A 25,108-nucleotide genomic window follows, 5' to 3' on the forward strand; every position below is an offset into this window, starting at 1 on the left:
ACAAAAAAAAAAAAAAAAAAAAAGAAAGAAAAGAAAGAAGAAGGAAAAGAAAGAAAAACGGTGTGGCAGGAAAAATCTACATAAATAAAACTATAAAAATATTTCTTTGGTTCCATCAGAAATGATGGACAACAAAGGAGGGATTTGTATTAATTCACATAAGAAACTATTTGGAGAAGATATGCTGTCTGCTTTATATAATAATTTGGAAAGCTAGGGTAATGGTGTAAACTTCACATATGATGAGCCCAGTCAATATAATTGCATGGATAACCTCTAACCATGAAGAATCAATTCCAACATATATACTACGGGGAACCCCCCCCAAATTGAATTTATATTTTAAAATTATTTTTATTCTTAGATGTTTAAACTTCAGTCGCCTTCAAAGTACTCTCCACTTAATGCAATACACATATCCAGATGACTTTTCCACTATTCAAAAAAGTTTTTGAACTTGTCGATTTTGATGCCTTTTAGTGCTTCTGTTGATTTTTGTTTCACCTCTTCCACATCAGCAAAATATTTCCCATTGAAGACTTTTTTCATTGGAGAAATGAAAAAATAGTTTGTTCAGGGTCAGATTGAGTGGGACAAAGGCCATACCATTATTTATAAAACTGTGGAACATTCAGTGTGGTGTGGGCAGGTGCGTCCATAAATCACCCATCATGAAATGGGCAAATGCATTGAAAGAATCTCCAAAAAAAATTTCACTGAAGCCAAATGCCATCTTTCACAACAATGCCAGCTGGTCCACTGATGTAAATGGTTTCCCAGAACACTTACATGGTGGGGGGTGGGAGTGCCTGTATTACAAAGGGCTCACCTTCCAAAAGATAATTCCATTTTGAATCCCCCCTCATATTGTCTATTTTTACAAATGTGTTACTAGCAGAGGCAATATAAATATGAAAACCCCAAAAGCCAAAGGAAGCAACAAATCAGAAAACTGAATAAAACTAATGTAAACCAAACAAAATTCTTTTATTTAAAACATCTTTTTATAGCATCCCTTCCGAATAGTTGGTTTACCCAAATTACAAGCGCAGCATAGGGAAAAGTAAGGTATTAATGGGATATTTAAAGTTTTTGTATATTGTTGCAAAGTTATTTCTACTCTTATCAGAGGGCTTATAGTACTTTTTATATTACTTAAAGAGCAAGATTTGCAAACTAAAATGTCTATTAGGATATGAGCAGGGTATAAAATAACAAAGAGAGGTGTAGACTAAAGTGTATCAGTCAACATGTGTTCTTCCACTTAAGGCATTCAAATTCACGTTTAAGTACTATGAAGGAAATAGAAATATATGAGACAAGTCTGCCTGAAGGACATAGTTGAATTTCCTGGAGGAGAAAACTTTCCTTCTAGCTTATTTGATGATCTAAGTATTAGATTTTCTTCATTTCTTTCTCTCTTTTACTTTCATTCATTGTCTTTCTGTATCACAAATCCTAGGATGAAAAGATACAAAAACAGGTTTGGTTTATGTCTTCTTGACAACAGGGTCAAAAGGTACTTCTGCAGACTTTTTGGAGCATAGACCCAGGGTGTAATAGCATCCTTTTAAGACTTAGCAGGCCAATGACCATAGCCTTGTTTCCTTCCTGATTTATACATCCACATGCAGTGCATCACTGATATTTCCATTATTATTCAAACACATTTGTGTGTAAGCTATATTTTTAAAAGTCATCACTTAGTTTTGCCATTGTCCCCAAATACTGACTTATCTTTCACCTACCCTTAACATTCACGATTGAGTTGTCCACAATTACTTTTTATACATTCTCATCTGTCAATCACTTTCCAATTTACCATAGCCTGAATTCTATACACACTACTATTAAAACTCCAGATATAAGTGTAGTCTTAAATAACCTGAAACATAAGTTAGGACAACAAAGACTGGCAAAGTAATTAAAGAAAATAGTAACATACAAAAATATTTGTGTTGATGTGAATTTAAGGAAGAAACAGTGGATCTGAAATGAGAGTTCTCTGTCTCAAAGATATTGTTACAAAAGTTGGAAAACAGAAGCATAACAAATAATGGATATAAGTAAGTAGCACGGGCATTTAAAAACAGTGTCAGGAATACCACCAGTCAAAATTAACTAACAATTGAAAAAATTGCCCACACCAAAAAGGGAATTCCGAAATCCATAGTGTTATGTTTGTTTGGTAATTTTTGAATTTAAAGTTAATAAAATGACAGTTTACCTGATGTGAGCAGAATATACAAAAATGTGGAACAATGCAAAACTCTCATTTTTTGCATCTATCTATTTGAAGAGACTGAGTGCACCCAGAAAATAGACATTAATATGAAGGCATTAAGGTCCAAGAAAGTTGGTAAGATTTGTAAGGGAGAGGTGGGGAGGGGAGCATAGGAAATCTAAAATTATTTGTTTATTACTACTTTGAATTAACATTTTTTGAGCTATTCTTAAGTGCAGAGTACAAACTATGGATTTGCAAAGTTTAGGAAACTGGCTAAAGGATGATTGCTGTCATCAAGGAGTTTTAATTTTAGTTAGAATAGTACATAAACATATACAATCTTTGTAATTAAAACAAAATAAAGCAAAATCTTTTCTGTGTTTCTGTCCCAGAAAAATTTTACCTGCCACATTGTCTGTCTTGTCAAGACAAGTAGGAACAATAGTTCTGAAAAATAAGATCCATTGTTATGCATCCATAATTGGAATCCTAACTAGCTTGACTTTTAATTTTATCTGAAGGCATGAACCTATTTTGAAACAAAATAAATTAAGCTATGTTAAAAATAATCATGTCAGACTGATTCCCTTTGTTTCTTTGACAAAGTTACTCAAGAACAGATGAAGAAAGGTGGTGGGCAAGCTGTCACTTATGACATCCCGGTGGACAAAATGTCAACATAGGGCCTGAGTGATGGAATAATTAAGTGAGATTTATAACTGGTTAAATAATCACTGCCAAATACTGCCAATGAGTGGAGTGATGCCCCTTTGGATCCAGGTTTTTAGTAGTATGATTAGGACTTTGTCCTTATTCAACACGTTCCCCAATCACTTGGACATGAATGTTTCACCAGCTAAGGTATCTGATTGGTGGATTGCTGATGTAAGTAGGAATTGCAAGTGAAAAAAAATCATATTACCTTTAAAGGTTATGAGCATTAAAATAAAAAAAACTGAGATGAGGATCCAAAATATCCTACTCTAAAAGTATAGCTTCTATAAACATATTTCAAAAAAACACATTTAGAAATTTCATGTTACTCTAAACTCAATATTCATCAATAAATTTAGGCTGTATTAATAGACATAAATGTTGAAATAAAAGACTTTTCTAGTCTACTCTGCTGTGATAAAATAACAGACAAGGAATGTTATCCATACTGGTTACTGCACCTTTAAAGGCATAGCATCATCTTTAGGAAGGTTGGAGAGGAAGATTAGGCAAATGTGAAGGACTGGAATTGTGTGCAGAGAAGATAAGTAGAGGATGTGTTTATTCTTCTTGCTGACTTACCCGAGTAGCCAATTTTTTAAAAAAAATTGAAGAACTGTTATGTGGAAGAGCTATTGGTGTTTTCATTGCTGATCAAGGATACAAAGCTAGAACCAAAGTATTGATGTTGTAGAAAGATTGACTTTATCTCAATGTAAGAAAGAACATTGGGGTACCAGAATTACATACAAAGTGGACTGCTTTAAGAGGTAATGAGTTCTTTGTCACTTGGAGATTGACAAGCAAAAGCTAGATATTTACTAGGAAGCGCGTTGTGGAGTGGGTCCAAGCTTTGGAAAGGTGGTTGGACTAGATGATCTTTAATATCTACTTTGACCCTAGTAATCCTCAATTGTGAGCAGTAACATTTAAGCTTTTTGTCCAGCAATTCGTCTTGCTACCAGTCATATGCTGTGAATTATTTACTATGAAAATAAATTTCTATTTTTAAAATTACAGACTGTTGTAACTAGACGCTGCCTAAAGATCCTACAAGACATGTAGAGATCATGTAATGGTCTACATTTTATACTTATAGAAACTGAGATGATTTCACAAGGCAAAACAGCTGCTCAGTGAAGAGTTGGTAGTGACCCCAACACTTATATCCTGTTCTAGTGCTCCAGAAAGTATACTTTTGGAATTGTTTCAATCGTGTCATTAATTTTTCTCTCCTTGAACATGTTTGATTTCATAAGAATTATCTAAGTGTGGTTTTCTTACAAGATTTAAAAGGTATAAAGCTGGAGTTTAAAGTGGGACTTATCTGTGAGAAAAGCATAATAAAGCCACGTTAACAAACTCCAAAGAGAATGTGAGGGAGAGGAGCTTAGGTCTTTTCTATTCTAATTAAAAATTGGTACTGTCTGGGGTCAGAAGTGTGAAACCAAATTATCAAGTGAAGGAAATGAGGGTCAATTTCAGAGAGATTGGACTGAGGGTCAATTTCAGAGAGATTGGAATACAGAGATCAGGAGGTAGCTAATTGAAGCAAAGATAAGCACACAAATGAAATTATTTGAGTTCCAAGGTAAAGTATCAAAACAGAAGTGAGAGTTGGGGGTTAAAGCAAGCAAGTATCATGCTCCAGAGGCAGTTTACCAGTTTAGAAAAATGATGATAGGATATAGGCAAGAGATAATAATATTAAAACATTTACTATTTCTGGAGGAATGATCAACTGCATATAATCTTGTCACCTCTAAAGCATTGGCTCTCCCAGGTCTTCAGAGAGCCTAATAAGTACTATCTAGAAAAAACAAAAACAAAAAACAGGACACACAAGACCACTATAGCTGATGTCAACAGCATTTGTTTGACTAGTTAGGATAAAGAAGCTACTTTCAGGCATTGTGAAAGACAAAACAAAGAGATTTTTAAGAACAATGGAGTAATCAAATAGATCAAATGATGTAGAGCAAAACTATAAAAAATAGTAAAAACAGAAAAATATATCAACTTTGAACCAATGACAAATATAAAAACACATATATTAGGTTAATAAAAGGCTACTTTAACACATTTTCTTTCAATTCAATGAGCGACAATATACATATTTTGGAGTTATCTTTTTTGCCTGCTAAATTGCAATTTTCTTTTCTTTATGGTCATCTGCCACCTTATATTATAATTGTTTGAACTCATTGACCTGCTATAATAAGCATAATGAGAAAAATAATTTCATGGTGTTTAAAAAAGCATCAACATTGCACTAGCATTATTTAGTACAGTCATGTAGTCTTAACAAGGGATGTGCTCTGAGAAATGCATGTATTCAGCAACTTTGTTGTTTTGTGAACATCATAGAGTGCACTTACACAAACCTAGATGGTAATAGCATACTACATACTTAGGTTATATGATATAGCCTATTGCTCTTAGTCTATTGACCAGTGCAGCAATGTAACTGTGCTGAATATTATAGGCATTTATAGCATACTGGTTAAGTATTTGTATATCTAAACAGGAAATGTACAGCAAAAAATACAGTATTATAATTTTATGGAAACACTGTTGTATATGTGGTTCATCATTGACTGAAACTTTATTATGTGGCTCATGACCGTACACTTCTACACCTAAAATTTGGGTGGCTGTACTGGCCTTTACCCAAAAATGTAGGATGTTTAAGTATCAACAGATACAATGTAAATTCCACAAAGTATTAGTTAGAAATGATTCATGCTCTGCATGGTGAAAATGTCTTTCTTGCTTTGAAGAAAGTAGTGTTTAGCTTCAGTTACGAACATAATTATTACATTTATTTTACGAGCCAGGTGCTGTGCTTAGGTTCATCCTCCAGATAGCTAACAGACTAACAGATGTGGAATAATTTATACATTTAAATGTGTTTAAATACAAACCATGTGGTATTTATTAAGGCTGAAGAGAGATCTAATGAAAGAAAGATGAAGCTATCAGATCAGCAGCAGGTTGTAGTTATAATTTCTCTAGAGTAAGAGCTCCCTTTTTCATGCAATGACAAAGACCTCTGCTGGGCAGATGGAGGGGCAGAGACTTTGCAATGTGGATTCTGGCAAGAAATTTTTGCAGACTTGTATCTCAAGGCACAAATATGAAGTAACTTATTTTGAATGAAATTTAAGTCCTGGGAAATGTGGAGATATTTGTCTTTGCCAGCCTAAATAACCAGCAGAGAGAGATTCTCTAAAAGAATATTAAGCTATGTATGTATTCAAGAGGGTAAAGAAAGACAAAGGTTTTTAAAGGGAAAAAAAATGAGGATTACATCATTGTTTTGAAGTAATGATACTTGACTACAAAGATTAATGACAAGGATGGCACCATGCTGAGGTCAAACAGGCAGTTGTCAGGCAGATACCCTTGCAGAAATATTTTTTGTGTAAGATTGTGATGGGCTTTATACAAAATTTTGGCTTTTGAAAAGTCTTCTTTGTTGTTATCAGGCATGTGAGCATGAGAACCCTCTCTCTGTGGCCTTCCTACATGCCAGGGTTTTCTTAACATTAGTGATTCCATTTTGATTCTGACAACTTTCACACCTTCATAATCCAAATGAACAGATGCCTTCAACTGGTATCATTCATAGATCTAGGCCTATGGGACCCCTTCCTTGAGTCCTGTGGCACAGATCCTTAGGGAGCCCCGCATTTTTCAACTCTCTTTGAAAAATTTTAAAACTCTTCTGATGTGTAAGAAAGGCCTGGACTAGCAGTGCCATCTGGGCAAAGCACACCCAGCCAAGACTTGGACCTGGGGTCCAAAGTCTATAAGTGTCAAAATTTTCTTGGTTCCTATTCAAACCCTGAATGCAGCAAGGAAGAAGTGTTATTTGGGCATGTCGCAATCCAACCAAACCACATCGGCCCAGTTCCCTGTTTCTCTCCTTCAGGTTTTTCTCTGACACTCTACCCCACACCTGCACTCAACCAGATGCCCCAGGGAACCTAGTAACTTGCATGTATGCAATCATCCTGACCCAGTAGCCTGACCTTGGTTGCAAGAATTTGGTTGGCAAGTGGTCACTCACTCCCATTGGCCAAAGTAATACTGTGTGAGATTGGATCACCAGATTGTTGGTCCTCTGATTTGGGTTGACCTACACTATTTATGGAGAGAGGGGACTGGTAGGAAAAAAAAGTATTTGATTGGACCCCTCACACATTAGAAGTTACCCTGCCTTCAACACTTCCAAGTCCTCAAAAACTTCACAAACATAAGTGTGCTTGAGTGATAATCAAGAAACTTCAACTGAGGGCAACAACACCAGACTGCACATGCACAACCACTAGTCAGACACTGACAAGAAGATAAACAATATACACTGAGTCACAGAATTCAAGCCTTCCAAACTCAAATGCCTCAAGCCATGAGACGGATGGAGTTAATTATGCTTTTTCCACATGGTTTCCTAATGGACTTCCTGAAGAATGAGTAACCCCTAACTTCCATAGGCCAGTATTTCTCATCTGGGGCATTTTTGTCATATATACAGGACTCCCTATATATTGAAGAATATTTAGAATATTTGTCCCCTACCCAATATATACCAGTTGCTCCTGGAGAAGGTAAACTGAGGCAAGGTGGCCCGGTGCCGGTGGAATAATGCAAACAATTGCAAAACAGAAAGAAGCAAAGTTTGTTATCCACTCTCCATAGACAGAAAGGGACGAGCACTCAATAGGCGAGTATGGCCACGAAGGCTGAGAGACTGGGTACATTTAAGGCTCTCTTTTTGGGCTAAAAAGCAAGTCCGAAGGTTATATTCTTTGATATCAGAAGTCACATAAGTCTTGTTTCTAGACATCCCCAGGTACCAGTATCTCATGACTACAAGTGGTGGGCCAGAGGCTGGGCTGGAAGTTGGTTAACATCATTGCTGGAAATATAGATGCCTCGAAAAACAATTAGGACTAGACATGCTTATGAGGCTAGAAATAATTACCAATAATTACTCTGGGAGGCCAGTTTTACTTCTTGCCAATGATTAAAAGGTAAAAAGAATAGGCTGGTCATCAGAAGGCTCAGCAGTACATGACAGGTCTAGGGCTGAGATAAAATGGCTACACTACTGCTAGAATTATTTTACCAAGTTCTTCTAAGATTCTTGGGGTTCCTACCTTTCACTCCTAATAGTCATACTAGAAAAATGCATCCTCCCTCAACATACACAGATACTTACATTCCCTCTGGGGATTGGTACAACCTCAGTTAGAACCATTGGCATATGGTGCTGTCCAACATTCATATAATGCAAAGCACAGCTGTAAGCCATCTACGTAATTTTAGATTTGTTAGTTGCCACATTAAGAAAAGTAAAAAGGGATAGGTGAGATTAATTTAATTGCATTTTATTTAACCCTATTTAGAAATAATATTGTCACTTCAACACATGATCAGTGCAAAATTATCAATAATGTATCTTTTTCTGTACTAAGTTTTCAAAATCTGGTGTGTATTTCACACCTACAGTACATAATTTGGACTAGCCACATTTCATGTGCTTAATAGTCATAAGTAGCAAGTAAATAAAATATTAGTATAGATAAATATGTATTCCTAAAGTCCACACAACCATATGAGCCCACTGGAGCCTGTATAGGAATGAGACAGACTCTCACTAGATTTAGAAAATCATCTATAGAGTAAAAGGTAGAGTTTATAAGCTGCTTTGACTGAGGTCACTCTATCAGGTAATTGGTCAGGTATGTGGAAAGATGAACCTGAGATTAATAAGGCAGTTGGATTCATTCTATGAAGAAATGTCCTCACTCAAAAATATTTTAATTGACTGAAAAATGCACTTGCTGTAACTTTTGCCTCTGGCTAAGGGAACTGTCCTATATGTAATGCTTAAAAATAATTGCACCGCCGGGCTCGGTGGCTCAGCCTGTAATCCTGTGCCTTTGGGAGACTGAGGTGAGTGGATTGCCTGAGCCCGTAGGTTCGAGACCCACCTGGGCAGCGAGACCTCATCTCTACAGTAAATCAAAACAATCAGCCGGGCGTGGTAGTGCATGCCTGTAATTCCGGCTACTCGGAAGGCTGAGGTGGAAGGATCACCGGAGCCCAGCAGGTCGAGGCTGCGGTGTCCGGGAGCAGCCACTGCACTCCAGTCTGGGCGACAGAGTGAGACTCCAACTCAAAAAAAAAAATAATAATAATAATAATAATAATTGCACCTACTATGGCCTTAAGTGTCATTTGCTATTTGGCATTTTCAAACAGTATGTGGTTCCAATTATTAAAAATTTTATTTAAAATATCAGATTTCTAAAGTACTTAGAATATTTATAAGCTTATCATGCTTTACATTTTTATAATTTTGTTTGTGAAAAAATGCAAATATCTAGTTTTAATTCACAAAATACTTCTAGGGTTTTCTTTGTTTTAATTTCAAGCTTTTATTATTTAAAAATATTATTTTTTCTATTAAAATGTTGGGCTCGTGAAAAAATTTAAACCATAATTTAAATGTTCTTTTTTATTGTTCAGAAGAGTAAAAACCCTGATTCATTCAAACACTTGGTGGTTGAAAATGTTTCATTGTTCATTGAATAGGTCTGCCTCACCAATCTCTCTCTCCCTATATAGACTGTTCAAGAATGTTATAACTTTTAAGTGAGTCATTCATTCCCACTTGCATTTCAAGAGAACATTTTTATTATTATTTGCAGACTATGAATAATAATTTGTAGATATATAATAGTGCAAATATACAGATGAGAGAAATAAAATGAAAATATCTATTCGCCGTACATAAAAAATTCCACATTTAAAAAATGTCCCCAAGAGTACTTTAGTTAGTCAGTGAATACCTTTCCTAATGATACCAACAAATAAAGTCTTTCATATTTAAAAAGTACCTGTATTAATTAAACATGTGCATTATGAATAAAATATATTTTGGTTCTCAAACTCCACATCTCTCAATTCGATCTAGACAGCAATAAATGTGTTTTCAGTTAAAGGGTACTATCTTATAATTACCCATTTCAGTAACAGGGTTATCAGCTTATGAGATTATTTTTTTATAGCAATGCTACATAGTGAAGAGTATCTGGTATCATAAATTATTTGCTAAGGTAAATTATGAAAAGCAGTAACATAAAAATTTGCCTCTGGTGCTTTGGTAAGATATTTTATTCTGCTAAAGAGAAACTATACTATGGTCAGGTCTGCAAATGTTCAGTAAGGAAATGGCCACTAAAGTGATAGAAGAGTCAAAGTTGTTTTCAATAGCTTTATTTACATATATACATATATATGATGAAGTATTTTGTGTAGTTTTTGCAAAAGTTTGTATTAGCTTAAATCTTTCTACCTAATCGCTTAACAAGAGTTTAAATTTATTTTATTTATTATATTTAAATATATATGCCTTAATATAGTTAAAAATAGTGAGCATTTTTCATTTAACTTGACATCATGTTTTTCACATATAATCAATATTAAAGAGAAAGCAGAACACGTGATTAAGTTCTTATTTTTCAATTACAATAGGTAATTTATGAATTAATTACATGTCTGAGGATCCTGAATGAAAAATTTGCATTGTGAAATATATGTGACCTACATTAAACTTTCCTTTCTATTTTTTATTCCAAGGTTGTATGAAGTACCCTATATGACAAATTCAAAGCTAATAATACTGACACTAAACTAAATAATCTGTGACCTGTTGACTAAAAACTATTTTGGTCAGGGTCTTTTGAAGAAAGACTTAGACTATTTTTAGGAATCATTATAAAGTTTAAACAACAACAAAAACAAGAACCTGCCCCAAACCCATCAAGTTCTGGAGTGAGATTTGAAGTGAAGAATATAGGAGTCATCCGGTTGAACACACGTGGGTTCAGGAGAGGGTGTGAAGAGCTTTCAGTCAGCAGATCACTCTCTCTTTTCTCTCAGCTTGGAATAGAAAACATACACCTGAGTTTCTACTCAATGGGCTATCATTTATCCCATTATATATGAGATATTGCAAATGTTTTAAATGTAGAAAAAATCAACAAATCTCACACACTACACAGATATTTGCTCTTAACTTTCCATAAGCAAAATAAATAAATAGACCTCAAGACTTGACGACTGAATATTAGAGTATTTGCCAGCATACAAGCCACATTTATTAGGATGCTGTTAGGTGCAACTTGAATAATATTTCGATGGCACTTTGTTGTTATTTTGCTTTGTTTTTTATATTTTCCCAGTGTATGCTCATGGATGTACCTATGCCATTGTATGCCTGTTGGGTCAGAAATATAAGGACAATAAAAATGTGATGCTAAAGAGTTGCTCAAATAAACTTTTCAGAGCCTAATATCAGAACGGAAGTAACCTCTGCGACATAATCTGAACAGTTACTTCTTCACAGGGGGTTTCATGGAGACAGAAGCTGCTGCTCAGGAGTCCTTGGGCTTAGGCAAACTGGGAACGCAAGCTGAAAAAGACAGAAGACTGAAAAAAAAGTAGGTTTGGGCTATTTTCCCTCCTCTTCTAACCTTTGTTTATTCTTTTTAAAAAATATTTCTAAAAGTACTGAGTTTATTTTAAAGTATCATATCAATAAGCAAAGCCATCTCTTCATTGTATATTGATTTTGGCAGAGTATAGACTTGCATACAATGGATACCATAAAGTGGTTTACAGTAAAAGGTGATTGTTTTTAATAATAAAGTAGTATGCAATGACAGATCTGTGTAAGTGATTTAGGCCATGTTTCTTGTCTTTCTAGATGTCTTCAGAATGAATATTTTAAGAGCAGTAGATGCATTCAGTTGTCAAGGTCCTTGTTTAACCACACAGCTTTGAATCATGTTTCTAACTTGTTTGCCTCAGTGAAATAAAAATGTGTATATCATGGAAATGGGATGGCATCCTCTTGCAAAAAACTCAGACTTTTAATTAACTATGGTAAAATAGATTGATAGTCATTGTCCAAGATTAGCTTTCCTTGGGATTTTGCTAAAATAAATACTTGTGGTTCTCCTTCTTTAAAAGAACTTGTGATCATGTTTATTCTTTATCATTGTTGTAGAGAATTAAAAAGAGAGCAGTTGGGAACAAAATGACTATACTGAGGCCAGTGTTTTTCAGGCATTGCCTAAAACAGCTCAGGACTCATGTCTCCCAGTTATAATGAGGTATAGTTTGAAATAATGTAAAAAATCTTTGCCCCAGGATAGAAATAAAAAGTTTCTTCTAAGTGATCAAGGCATTTGTTTCAAAACTCAGTTATATTTAAAAGATTTAAATGTGGGCTTAAAAATAACAGAATACCCTATCTGATGTTAAAGTCAGTGCTGAACTGATATGATAAAATGAGAGAATATGTCATCTAAATTTGTGTTTCCTCTCATGATATTTATAAGTATCTACTTTTTAAAATGGATGAAAGAGAAACATTTCTCTGATTGAATATAATCTTATTTTAGGCTCATAACAGATTGTTTTGCATCTGTCAGGAAACTGATAGTATGTCTTTTCATTCATATGTAACATGGAACATTTAAATGACTTACAAAATTGGCAAATTTTGAGTCTCAGCAGCTGTTGGAAAGCAAGTAGGTATAAATAACACATCTTTAAAACACATAGTAACATTTTCATTGACAAAATGGTACCTTTAGGACATGTTCTTTAAAAGCGAAACAGTTTCTCTTTATTCCAGCATCCATGGGTTAATTATTCCTTTTCCTCCCTCTTAAATATTTATTGCATTTCATTTATGGTTTTTACATTTCCCTTCTTTCTTATGAAAGAACATTCACTCCTCTGGTTTTCATTTTGTAACAGAAATGATCAGATGGTTATAGTATACAGGCTAATCAGTTTACTTCATATTTTGTCTTCTTACATATTTTGCAGATGTTTACTTAAAATGGGGAATTATATACTTACAAGTTGCAAAATAGTTCACTAACCTAACTGTTCATTAGTTTGCTACTTATTAAAAATAGATATAGAGCCAAATTTAGCAGAAATACTGTCCCGAGTAAAAATGATTTGAGAATATATTTTTTGAATACAATTAAACGTTTAGTCATGTTAAATAACTCATATTTCTTTTTTTAGCTATTGAGCATTAAACACTAAATATTATCATAAGCTGTTTCAAATACCTTCATTTTGTTTATTCCTTTTAAGGATTGTTCTATTCAATTTTGTGGCTATTTATTAAATGAACATTCTTCTAAAAAATATTCTCCTTGATAAATTGTTAAAAGTTTGGTTAACTTTCTTCAAGTCTGAGTAATCAAAACCTAGCCTGGATAAAGACATAGTTTATTTTCCTTGAGTTAATTCTCAAGACTAGCCTGGACAAGAATAGATCCAATATCTACTAAAAATTAAAATAAATTAGCCAGGTGTGGTGGTATGGTCCTGTAGTACTGACTATTTGGGAGGCTGAGGTGGGAGGATTAATTAAGCCCAGGAGTCTGAGGTTACAGTGAGCTGTGATCCTACCACTGCACTCCAACTTGAGACTCCATCTCCAAAAAATAAAAATAAAAAAGTTATCTCATTTCTCTCACAAAAAAATCCATATAAATAATGGCTAACAAACCAGCTTTCACAATTGCTTATATGGTTGATAATGAGGCATTATACCACGTAGTTCATTAGTTGCTTAAGGGACCAAGTTAAATATCTTTTTAAACAGCTGCTGAAGTTAATCATTTCAATTACACAATGATTTAAAATAACATATTTAAAGTTGGATTGATTTGATATTAATTTTATAGAATTATTTTTCAACTCTGAAGTACCCTCACAGTAAAATTGATTTTTGTTCTGTACTTAAACTACCTTACCATGGTTGACTTTGCGTTTTATTTTGCAATATGTTTTGACAAAATGTAATGATAAACTGTATTATATAGAATAAGCATTTAAGTATATTCCTTAAATATTATGAAGACTATTAAGACCATTCTATAATATAATAATGGCTAACATTTCGTAATACACCACCACAACCAGCATTAGCAAGAACTCTAGGAGCATAAATATGCAACCAGTGTTCGTGAGACTTCTATGATAATTGCTAACACTTATTCCAGACTTGCATGGCACTGTGCCTTGGTGTCTGGGTTGCCAGTGAGTAAAGTATCTTTGTGTAATGAATTCTGTTAGATAGACAAGATAAATTACTTTTAAATTACATGGTTTCAAAGTTAGTGTCTATTAAATTTTGCTATCACTATTTATTATTAAATATTGGCAGCTTGTTCTTGAATTTTCTTAAGGGTTTAAATTTTCATTTAAATAATTATAATTTTCTTTGTTTAAAAAAGATGCCTTGTCTTCTCTTAGTGCACTTTGAAGTATTACATTCTTTACTATGTTTAAATTTCATGTTTACCAGTTTTATTTCAAGATTGAAAAGTTTTTAAGCACTTTTCTTAAAAAAAATTAAAAAAACAATAGCTGGAGAAACCTCTTCTAAAATTTTGAACACTACAGCATGTACCTGCACAGTTGCAATTACTGTGGCTTCCTATCAGTTGTTTCTACATTCTATCCATTGGCCGCGCAAAATGACATTTCCAGGACTTAGTACTTAACTTAAACCTATCTTCAATATCCCAAAGTTCATAGCAGAGATTCATTAGTCTCTGAGGGAATAATAAGAGCCCCCAAAAAGTCTTATTTTCAACTTTGCTAGGATAGCAGCTACTTAGAATTGACAGTCTGCAACTTTAAATTTAATTGGGAGAAATCGTTAGAGAAGTTAATTATGGTACATTTTTAAAAAGCCATATGGGGGAGAAACTTTGAGAGAGCAGCATTTGAGACATTCCAAATTCTTGCAAAGTTCAGAAATTTGTAATGTTGGCAGTTCCAAACAAAGGTCTAATTTGAGTTACATTTACCATCCAGAAAATGTAATGCACGTAGGTTAGAACAACTTACAAGATTCATGCTCCTATTTTAATTCCATTTTTCTTTGCTTTCTGATCCAGGCACTGGTTTTGCTTATGGTTCTAGCTATTGTCTCATCATGAGAAATAGGAAGTCAACAATATTGTATCTGCTAAACCACCCACTAGTCAAGAAAATCTTGTCCCTCTTTACCTTTCTGGGCACTATCAAACAGGTGCTGTTCTTGCATCAGAATGTCTAACCTATGCCCAAAGTCAATCCATTATCATTCTGCCTCATTTGCCTTCACTATGCCTTATCTTTGCTGTGTTTTCCTTCAAGCATCAATTTCATAAATTTCTCCAGCAGGTTTATATGTTGTACAATTAACACCTACAATAATTGTGTCACATTGAAACTCACCTAGTAATTCTTTGGATATTTCAAATGAATTTTCTTGGTCTTCTTTAAAATTTGACTTGTTTTGTTTTGTTTTCTGTAGCCTCCTGGTATAACTTTTTTGATCTTTAACGAGTGAATCACTTTCAATATTTAATCTTCGTATTAATATTGCAATTTTTAATATTTTTCTCAATGGGAGTTTCCTCTGGGAAGCCCTAACTCTCTGAAATCTTATCCATCATCCTCTGGTTTGATTTCTTTGGACTCCAATGCACATTTTCCTATTTAATAAAAATAAATATCTTCCTCTTTTCTAATACGGATGTTAAGAGCAACTAGATCTGAGAACGTCACTGTTTTATACCTGTCACCTTTATCTCTAATAACTTATTTCTCCTCCTTAGCTCTCCAGTCTATGTTTTAAGCCAAGCCCTAAAAGCTACTTGCTCAAGATGGCCAATGACAACCAGCCACACAAACATTTTAAAAACTGTGTGGAAAAATATGTTAGTGAAAAAACAAAAATCGACATGGGCTGGCCCTTCAAAATCTTTTGTTTCTGAATGAGATTCAATTCATCAAATCTTATTTAGAGTATAGATTTGGGTGGTTTAGGGCTCAATAAATACAAATTCTCTTTCTTGCCTATGTTTATAATGTATCTGTTGACAGATAAATAACCCAGACAATTAGAAATCAAAATGTTAGCCTTATTTACAATAAATTCAGTAGGCTTAAGTAAATGTATAAAAACAAAAATAAACAAACAACCCCCCCCCCAGAATCCCCAAATAATTAAATTTACTTAATTTCTAAAAAAAGCTGGGTAACTGCAGGTTTTCAAAGTGCACAAATGTAAGTCTCATATGACCTTAAAAATAGCATAATGCAATATTATAATTTGATAAATGTTACATAAAATCAAGAATTATGAACTCACAAGGAGAAAGTAAGACTGTACGTCGTCAGCATTCTCACCTGAAGAAGAGTTTTTGAATCATCAGGGTTCATTGTGTTTTTGTTAATACCTCATCAGATTTCTTACTTTTTTCTCTGAAATATATATAGCTGCCACCTTCAAAAATCACCATCTCTATAAATGTGATGAGAGAGTATGAAAAACTCCTTGACTCATTAGAAATCTGAAAATCTATTTTACACCTAAAATTAGTCGATAATTGACCAAAGCATAGAACTATTGGTTTAAAATAATTTAGCCTCAGAGCTTTGAAGTTACTGCTCTTCTTGCTTCTAGTTACACCGAATATGAATAGATTGTTATTCTTTTGTATGTAATATGTGGGATTTATTTTCCCTCTCTCTCTGAAATTTTTAAGATTTTTTTTTTGGCCTTATCATTAAGGTTCAGAAATACCATAAGTGTGTATCTACTCAATTTTTTTGTTGTTTCACTTTTTCTACTTCATACTCTCAACCTGAAGACTTGTTAGACTGAACTGTTTAACATGTGTTACCCTAAAAGATTTACATTTTTAGATTCAACTTTGATTCTAATAAGCACATTTTATAGAAATTTTTAAGAGTAAAGATGCAGACGTCTTTTTCAATAGTAATTCATCTAATTGCCTAGACAGTCCTGAATAGGCAGTGAACATATTAAAATTCACAGAATATCCATTGAATGGTTACTTATCTTCAGAAATATAAATGATAAAATCTTTAGTTTAATTTTTTTATTTGCTAACGTTTCTCCTGCTTTTTCAATACTATATAATTTTTTAGTAAATCATATATGCTTGCTGAAATCTGTATCTTGAGACTTAAATGGAAAGGTATCATATGAATATTAACACACTCATTTATCATTTTAAATTTTTATTTACAATTAGATAATATATTATAGCATTGTCTATGTATTCTGAATGGATAACAATTCTAAATGAACATGGATTTTATGTTTCAGTCAATTTTTCTATATCATTAAACTAAAATTAACATCTCAATTCAGCTATCAGTAGCATCCTCTCCAGAGAAGCAGTTTTATTCTTGGAGCATGACAGTCACAGTTAATCACTATCAATACATCTTTATGTTAGAATTTCAAAGACATAAAGGCAAAGTTCTACAGATTTACTTAATTTATTTCCATCGCAATCCTAAGGGTCTCCTTCAGTGCAAAATCTTCAATGTGTGTTTGAGACTGCACTTTTCATTTTTTGACATTTGGAAGGTTTAGAGTGTGCATATCTCTGAGCAAAATAAATGCTATTAAAATATCCATACTTAAATACATCATAGAAATATCACGTTATTTCATTTAATACATATTTATTAAGTGCTAATTGACATATAATATTAAATATGCCAAGTTAAATGTATAAATGAGTTGTATTCCAGAAGTTAATTTGTAAGACATGTGTTAGGTCCCCTGAATACATTTTTCCATTTAAGTGCTCTATATACATGGAAAGTAAACACCTCTGGTTTCTCCACAGAAATTTATTTTTAAGCACGCTATAGGAAGTGTCTCTGGCTACACAATGCACAAAGAAGAACTCACTTGTAAGATATTAGGTCAGCTCACAGATTCCAGAAACAACCGAGCCAGGATACCGCCAACATTTTAACTGAAAGAGATCATGAAAGATTTACCCAGAGTGTTGTCAAGAACAAAAATATTCTCTTTCATCCACTCCAAGATTAAACTTCTTAGATGAAATCATCTGATTGCCCTAGTGTGTAACAGATATTTATACTGGATCAATTTGTTCTAGTCAAGAGTTCATTTACTACAGGCACAGCTACTGGGAAACCATTCCTGGGTGTCTAACTCAAAGAATATAATAAAGTAGAATATTTTTGAATCTAAGCCCAATGTTCTCAATATTTCTCTGTGAAAATGTGTCCCGAGTTTCCTACTTGGAACTCCAGAAGCATATCTTCTCTGCTTGTGCTAAAACAGAGTTATTGTTGCTTTGCACTACCTAGCTTCAACCAAGGACAACTGTTAAGAATTCTCTAGACCTAAATAATAATAATTATATCCAAAGCTAACAACCAAAATGCACTGAAATTTGTTAGGAAAAAATATGGCTGAGGTACACCAACCAAACTGCTCTCTTTAATGTATATTTAGATATACTTGATCTATTTGGAGGAAGGAACAGAACATGAAAAAAATAGGATTGCTGCTTTGAGCCAATGGTGCAGTGCGAATGCATTACAAAATGAGTAGTATGGAAGCCCTATGTTGACTCCATAATTTCTGCCCAGGACAAATATTTTTGACCTGGAGAGAGTAAAAGAAGAATTAGTAAATAAAAAATAACCCAAAATAGTTATATATATTAGAGAAGATTAGCCTCCTTTTCTAAATAAGCCTATATCATTTACCTTGATTGAAGTAAAATTTGGGTTAATACAACTTGAAAGCGATATTCTTTCATTCATTTGCTTTGTATATTTTATTTCTCAAGAACTGTGTTTTATACCACTGATACTTGAATTATTCAGTCCTATTCTTCAAAGAGATTATAGAAAGACAGACATGAAAACAAATGATTGCACTTAAGTATTTCAGGGTTTGTAATCACTTCTTTAATCACTGGTCTTTGAAGAGAATGAAAAATAGTGCACAAGCGTAAAAGCAACCTAATGTTCTCATTAAAAGATATTCCCCAGGCTAAACACAAATGACCAAAGGAGCTTAGCAAATGAATTGATGATAACTAATTGAAACAGATGATAAACCCAGAACTTTCAGATGTGATTTAGGTAAGAACAACAGATTTTTGTCAAAGTATGAAGCTAGAAGGCATAGTTAAGTTTTTAGATAAATAATTTTGCTTAAGGAAGACCTTTACAGAGGCATCCAAATCTCACAAGATGAAATGTAATAACGGCATTTATATAATCCTGCTGCCAAATTGAGGACTATGCTTACTGATTACGTGGACATAGGGGTCATATATATATGATTTAACTGCAGCTCCTAAGAAAGAAGTATCTGCAAGGTAGGCAAATGAGCAATGCCTACCAAAGAATGTGATGTTTCTCATTATCCATAAAAACAATAATAGGAAATATACTTAAAGTGGATATATTAAAACAAACATTATTCAGCATAGTAATGATAATATCATTTTATATGTAAACATATAATAATCACACTGGTTGCAAAGGGATAGGCAGGGCACTGTTCTATGAATTTTACAGAAATTTTCACTTCTATTTTTCACAAAGTCTTCATCATAAAACTGCTATTTCCTTCCATATATGAGGAAACATAGCTTTCCAGGCACTGTGGTACACACACAAAAAAATAGTAGATCTTGATGGATCTCCCAAATCCAGTTTTCCTCTGAATTATATGGGATCTCAGGATAGGGCCGTGATTTAAAGAGTATGTAGTCCAGTCTCAACTTCATTTTGTTTGCCCTATATAATTTTTAATGATCATATAGGGAGTGAATAAAGAATTTCTCATTCTTTTGATACTCTGAAAAGGGTAGCATAATTTTTCCCCTACAGAATAATTAGTTACTTATTTGTCCCTACACTACCTTCAAAATGAGTAACAAGTAAATTTAAACCTAAAACCCTTATTAGCAGTGGGTCACAGTGGGAGTTGGGAAGGGGATAATTTCAAAACATAGGATGTGGTTGTGTTACAGAAATGTCTTTTTCTGGCATAATCAGCCACATTTAATATTCTGTTATTGATAAAATAACAGTAATATTTCTAACAAACAAGCCATGTAAGAAATTTAAATGTGTGCTTAAATCAATCTAAATTATTCATTCAAGTAAAAATTACAAGAAAGCATCTAATAGCAAGAATAATTAAGTTCCCTTTTTAAATAAAAAAAATCACCAATTATGGTACTTTTAAATAGAATGTAGACATCTTAAATCTAAAATAATTCTTCACATTTGTTCTCACTAATAAATGTACTATGCCTTCCTATATATATAATTTCTGCATAATTTTTTTCATAAAACCTTAGAAGATTTGAATTCTTCCACAGTTATTCAAATGAGCTAGTTATGAAGTAAACTTCCATCTCTTGTTTCCACACTTGTAAGAAGGGCAATGATTATTTATGTCCTTTTACCAAGATTTTACAAAGAAAAGTTTAATACAAAGAAACTTTCCATTTAAGATGCATATGTGTTATATTAAATTTTTTACACACACATGTATAAACATAAAATTAAATGCCTTTAGTTCAAATTTTACATAGCTAAAATTTTAATTTGGGGCTTAATTTTGTTAAGCTTGCTAAGCAAATGAATAATACAATTCTTAGAAGAATAAAGATTTCTTGACCTCTTTCGAAAAGTCTCAAATACTTTAGCAATTTGAAATCAGCGTTAAATCAAATAAAAGTTGTTGGTAGTGTGATGATGAACCATACTTAAAACTTCTGAACTACTTTGCATCTTTTATAAGGATCACTAAAATGCGTTTGACTATTCATCTTTATATATCTGTTTTCAAGAGGGAATTTTAAGCAATTCTTGCCATCACTCTGGGATGCTCTTATATCCAAACAGATCACCCATTCACAAACTAACCTTTTGGTTTTATGACTTCATCACTTACAGTGTCATTTTCTACCCCAAATTAAACACTCCTCATGGTCATATTCTGAATCTTGTCATCACTGCGAATCATTCTTCTTCCATACTTACTAAGTCAGGCTTCTCGGTCCTTCCTTTTCAGTCTTCCATCCTTTCACTTTGCTTGATTGACATTTTCCGCTATCCTCTTTTTTTAACCTCTATCTTTTCCCAGTACATTATCTACTTTGTGTCCTCTCCTTCTTTATTTAGCTTAGAGTCCATTTTCATAATTTCGAGTCACTAAAAATTTCTAAATTTCTTTACTTTCATTTTGTCACATCTACATGGTGTAACCACAGCCACCAATAAATTTTCTTTATCCAGAAGTACATTTGGGCACATCTGCATGGATGGAGAAAATTACAGCTGGGAAATTTGAATTAGTTTAATTTGGAAATTCAGCAGTGTCCAGTTATCCCAATATATTTTTCTTTCACTAGTTTTCTTTCTACTCTCTGCAACTCTTGTTAGAGACTTTAACTGTCCTCAAACTTGCATCTTCTGCTGATGAGCTTACATTCTATGAGAGAGAGAGATTAAAAAAGAAGAAGGAGAAAGAAACTATCCAAGTGTCCTGAATTATTTTAAGATACCTAATACACACTAACACTCAGCCCACCCTATCTTATTACAGAAAACCAGGCTACTCTGTTCTTACTCAAGATTATCTCTTCCCATTTTCTTCATCATTTTATACTGATTTCCTCTTGCTCTTATACTAATTTCAACTTTTGCTCTGGTCTTTTTTTTAATCAGCATTGAAATATTATTTCACTTATTAAAGAAATTATTTCTTCATTTCACTTTTCATTCCAGTTACCATTCATTCACTACTCAATTTGCTGTTAATAGAATAACAAAATTGAACCTTATGAAGCAAGAGGCAATTGTTATTCCATATATGAATTTCATTTAGTAAATTGATTCTCATTTAAAGTTTTAATTCTAAAATTGACTAGTTTTTATAAACAAGTGAAGGTCTATTCACTTCATAGGAGGTCTGGAAGGTTAAAGTGAGACAATGAAATAGTTTATTTATTCAACAGTTAAGAAGTTTATTTTGGAATATGAGACATATATCAGCTGAAAATATCTTCTTCTCATGTCCAGATGTATACTGATGTTCCCAAGAAAGATATTATGCCAATAATTGGATTTGAACTTATTCATTATATGATAACATAGCCTGTTCTTTTCCATGTCAATTAAAACTCATTTGCCTATTACTTACAGTGGTCTTTAACTGAAGAACATTTATTCCTGACAGAACCTCTCTTACTATTATCATGGCCTTGACACTCTGGAATAGAGAGAAAAAGAATAATGAGGTTACTTTTTACTGTAAATAAATGACTACAGAAAATAATGTAACACTTTGTCCAGGAAAAGAACCTATCTACAAATATATATTACCTTCTATATAAAGTTTATAATATATTACCACAGAATCTGAGACATTTATGACATAGATTTTTGTGCTTTGCAGAACATGCTTGCTTGAAAGTCATGAGCTGAAAATCTTAATATCTCAAAATGAGATAGCTGCTCAATATTGCTCTTTAGTTTATGTACTAAAGAAGAGAAGAAATCTTATAAAAAACAATGAGAAAGACAACTTATACAAATTGATAGCACAAAAATATTAGAACTTTGAGCAATGTTTTTTGAGCAATATCCTTTAAATATAGATTTATATGTTTCCTGTTTATTTTTATAACTTCTCTTAATTTTTTTATGATAATGTATTTTCATTGGTATAAATGTCCCATTTTAAAAAATGCCAAATAGGCAAGGCATGGTGGCTTACGCCTGTAATCTCAGCACTTCGAGAAGCCAAGGCAAAAGGATTGCTTGAGGCTAGGAGTTCAAGACCAGCCTAGGCAACACAGTGAGAGCTTGTGTCTGCAATAAAATAAAATAAAAATAAAAAAATTAACTGGACGTGGTGGCACAAGGCTGTAGTCCCAGTTATTCCAGGGGACTGAGGAGAAAGGATTGCCTGAGCTTAGGAGGTCAAGGGTGTGACTGGTGATCAGGCCACTGCACTCTAGCCTGGGCAACAGAGTGAAACCCTGACTCAAAAAAAAAAAAAAGATAAAGATTTGAGTAATATTAATACTTCACTGTATGCAAATGTAATCAACTTGTTTTATAGAAAAGTTGTTCCTAGATAGCTGGTAGACTAAAAAAGATAATTTTGTCCATGATGATAAATGGTTTTGGCAATTCTCTTGGAAAGATCAGAAATTGCTTTTCTTTTCATAGCTCTTCATAGTGTTCACAGGTATGTTGACAAGAAAATCATTCTTAAGCACTTAAAAAATTGTCTCTTTTGGTCTTAATTTTATTTCTGTTGCATGTATGATATGAAAAAATATGACTGAAATTTCTTAGGACATACTGATGCAAATTTTTAGGCGCATTTATGTTTTTGTTTATGTGAAAATGTAAAGAGCTTGCCACGGATGTTCTGGGGTTAAGGCCAAAAAATATGTATTTTTTCAAAGTTCCAATTTAATTTTAAAAATACATGGTTTCTCTGAATGAATGCCTTTAGAGGAGGCACGTGCAGGGTGTTCCATTGCAAGTCAATCTTTTCTTTATAATAGTCGTGCAATTAAAAATAAATGCTCTAACTTGCTTAATTTCTGAGATATGAATTTCTGCTTCATATTTTGTTATATTGAATATATTTTTATGAGTTTTTAGTAACAGTTTTATTTTTCTAATAATTAGTATTATGCTTATATAGAAATTTTTAAATAATATTCTCATGGATTTCTGTTGAATTATTTAACTTCCGTATTTTCTCAATGCCTCTACTACATCCAGGGTGCAAGTGGATACTTCAAAAGTTACATTTAAATCAATGTTGTTTTAGTGGTGATTTCAACCAATATGGTTGTTTTTTTTTCTCAAAGCAACATTTATCAGTTCATGTTCAAATAAATAAAAGCTTCTATTGAGAGAGTCTAATGGAAATAAACTTAACATTTATGGTGCCAGTTTAAATGGAGGAGTAAGGTGGTGACAAAGAGTCATAGAATTATTTTACACATTCTCATGTTCTGATTACTGGCACATATGTGCAAAAATAATTATCAATTTGGCACTTGTTAGGATAATAAAACTGTGGACCTGGAGTGGACTCTAAATGTCTTCTTGCCAAAGACTATGTTGAGGAAATTGAAGATAAAAAAAGCCTCTTAGTAATTTTGATCAAACTGCATATGAGAACTGAACCTCAGGTTTTCTGAGCCTCAAACTAGTACTTTCTCTGCTTCAAGCTGCCGCCTGTCTAGAGGTCTGCTGTTGTTTTTCTTGAACCTTAGTAGTAAGCTTCTGTGGCTGTAATAAAATTGAAGTGCCATTTACTAGGTTGTTTCTATTTGTGAAGTAACATGGAACAGAGTGCCTCAAGGTAAAGAATGTTCTTTACCAAAGTGCCTTGATTTTCTCCTGGGATGTACTAGAGGCTGGGAAAATGTGGTCATGCATGTTTCAGAGTGACTCATACTCAAGATACAGACTTATTGGTCAACAATTAGAACTTCCCTCAGCCTGACCATGCTATTGGACACAGTGAGTATGTGTGTCATGGTGAAATAAAAAAAAAGGCACCATGTCTTTCTCATATCTGAGCTTTCTCACATCTGAAATAATGCTCTTGTTTTATTCCATGGCTTTCTTTGGATTGAAATGTATCCATTAACATTTGTGTGCTTTTCTTTTCCATCCATCCTTCTCCATCTCATGAAAAGCACATCTGGGTAAGTGGAATCACAATGGCTGCTGAACATGTTTATTTTCAGCACCATCTTCTTTTTTTTTTTAACTTTAGTATTTCTCTTTTGAGTTGTAACACAAGCTGCACTGCCTCTGACACTAAATAAAAATTGTGACGTGTATTCATTTCCACACAGTAAAAGGAATCATTGGTTCAGAGAAATGTTCACATTCAAATTATTTATGTTGGTCTTTCAGGCACTTCTCTGTCCTCAGTTTTACTAGATACATGTGAAAAGACATTCTAGACCTCGTTTTCCCTTGTTTTCATGTCATTCTTTAGGGGTTGATATGGCAATCAGTGAGGCTCAAGAAATAATTTCAGACCATTCGAGTACTACTGATTGTGCTGCACATCCTAATTACCTGTACTTTCCCCAGTGCTTCTGATTCTCCTCCTGCATTATGTTCAAAAGACAAACTTATTTGTCAACTTCTAGAACTGCACATAGCTGAAAAGGGTTGAATGCTGATCTTCCCAGC

At 33.3% G+C, this 25,108-nt stretch overlaps 1 protein-coding gene across 5 annotated transcripts in view; it reads left to right on the top strand.

Annotated features, from left to right (window-relative positions):
• The window catches only part of PPFIA2 (PTPRF interacting protein alpha 2), a 104,987-nt gene that overhangs the window by 29,430 nt on the left and 50,449 nt on the right, over nucleotides 1–25,108 (top strand). For 4 of the 5 annotated variants that reach the window (XM_021716273.1, XM_008065546.1, XM_008065547.1 and 1 more), the window contains exons 9-10: nucleotides 11,361–11,454; nucleotides 24,601–24,609. In XM_021716273.1, coding sequence (XP_021571948.1) covers nucleotides 11,361–11,454; nucleotides 24,601–24,609 — 103 coding nt within the window. The remainder of the gene's footprint in view (nucleotides 1–11,360; nucleotides 11,455–24,600; nucleotides 24,610–25,108) is intronic. The other variant, XM_008065548.1, reaches the window with a different exon arrangement.

This window comes from Carlito syrichta, unplaced genomic scaffold, assembly GCF_000164805.1.
Source record: "Carlito syrichta isolate Samal-C Ts95f unplaced genomic scaffold, Tarsius_syrichta-2.0.1 Scaffold308653, whole genome shotgun sequence".
Lineage (NCBI taxonomy): Eukaryota > Metazoa > Chordata > Mammalia > Primates > Tarsiidae > Carlito > Carlito syrichta.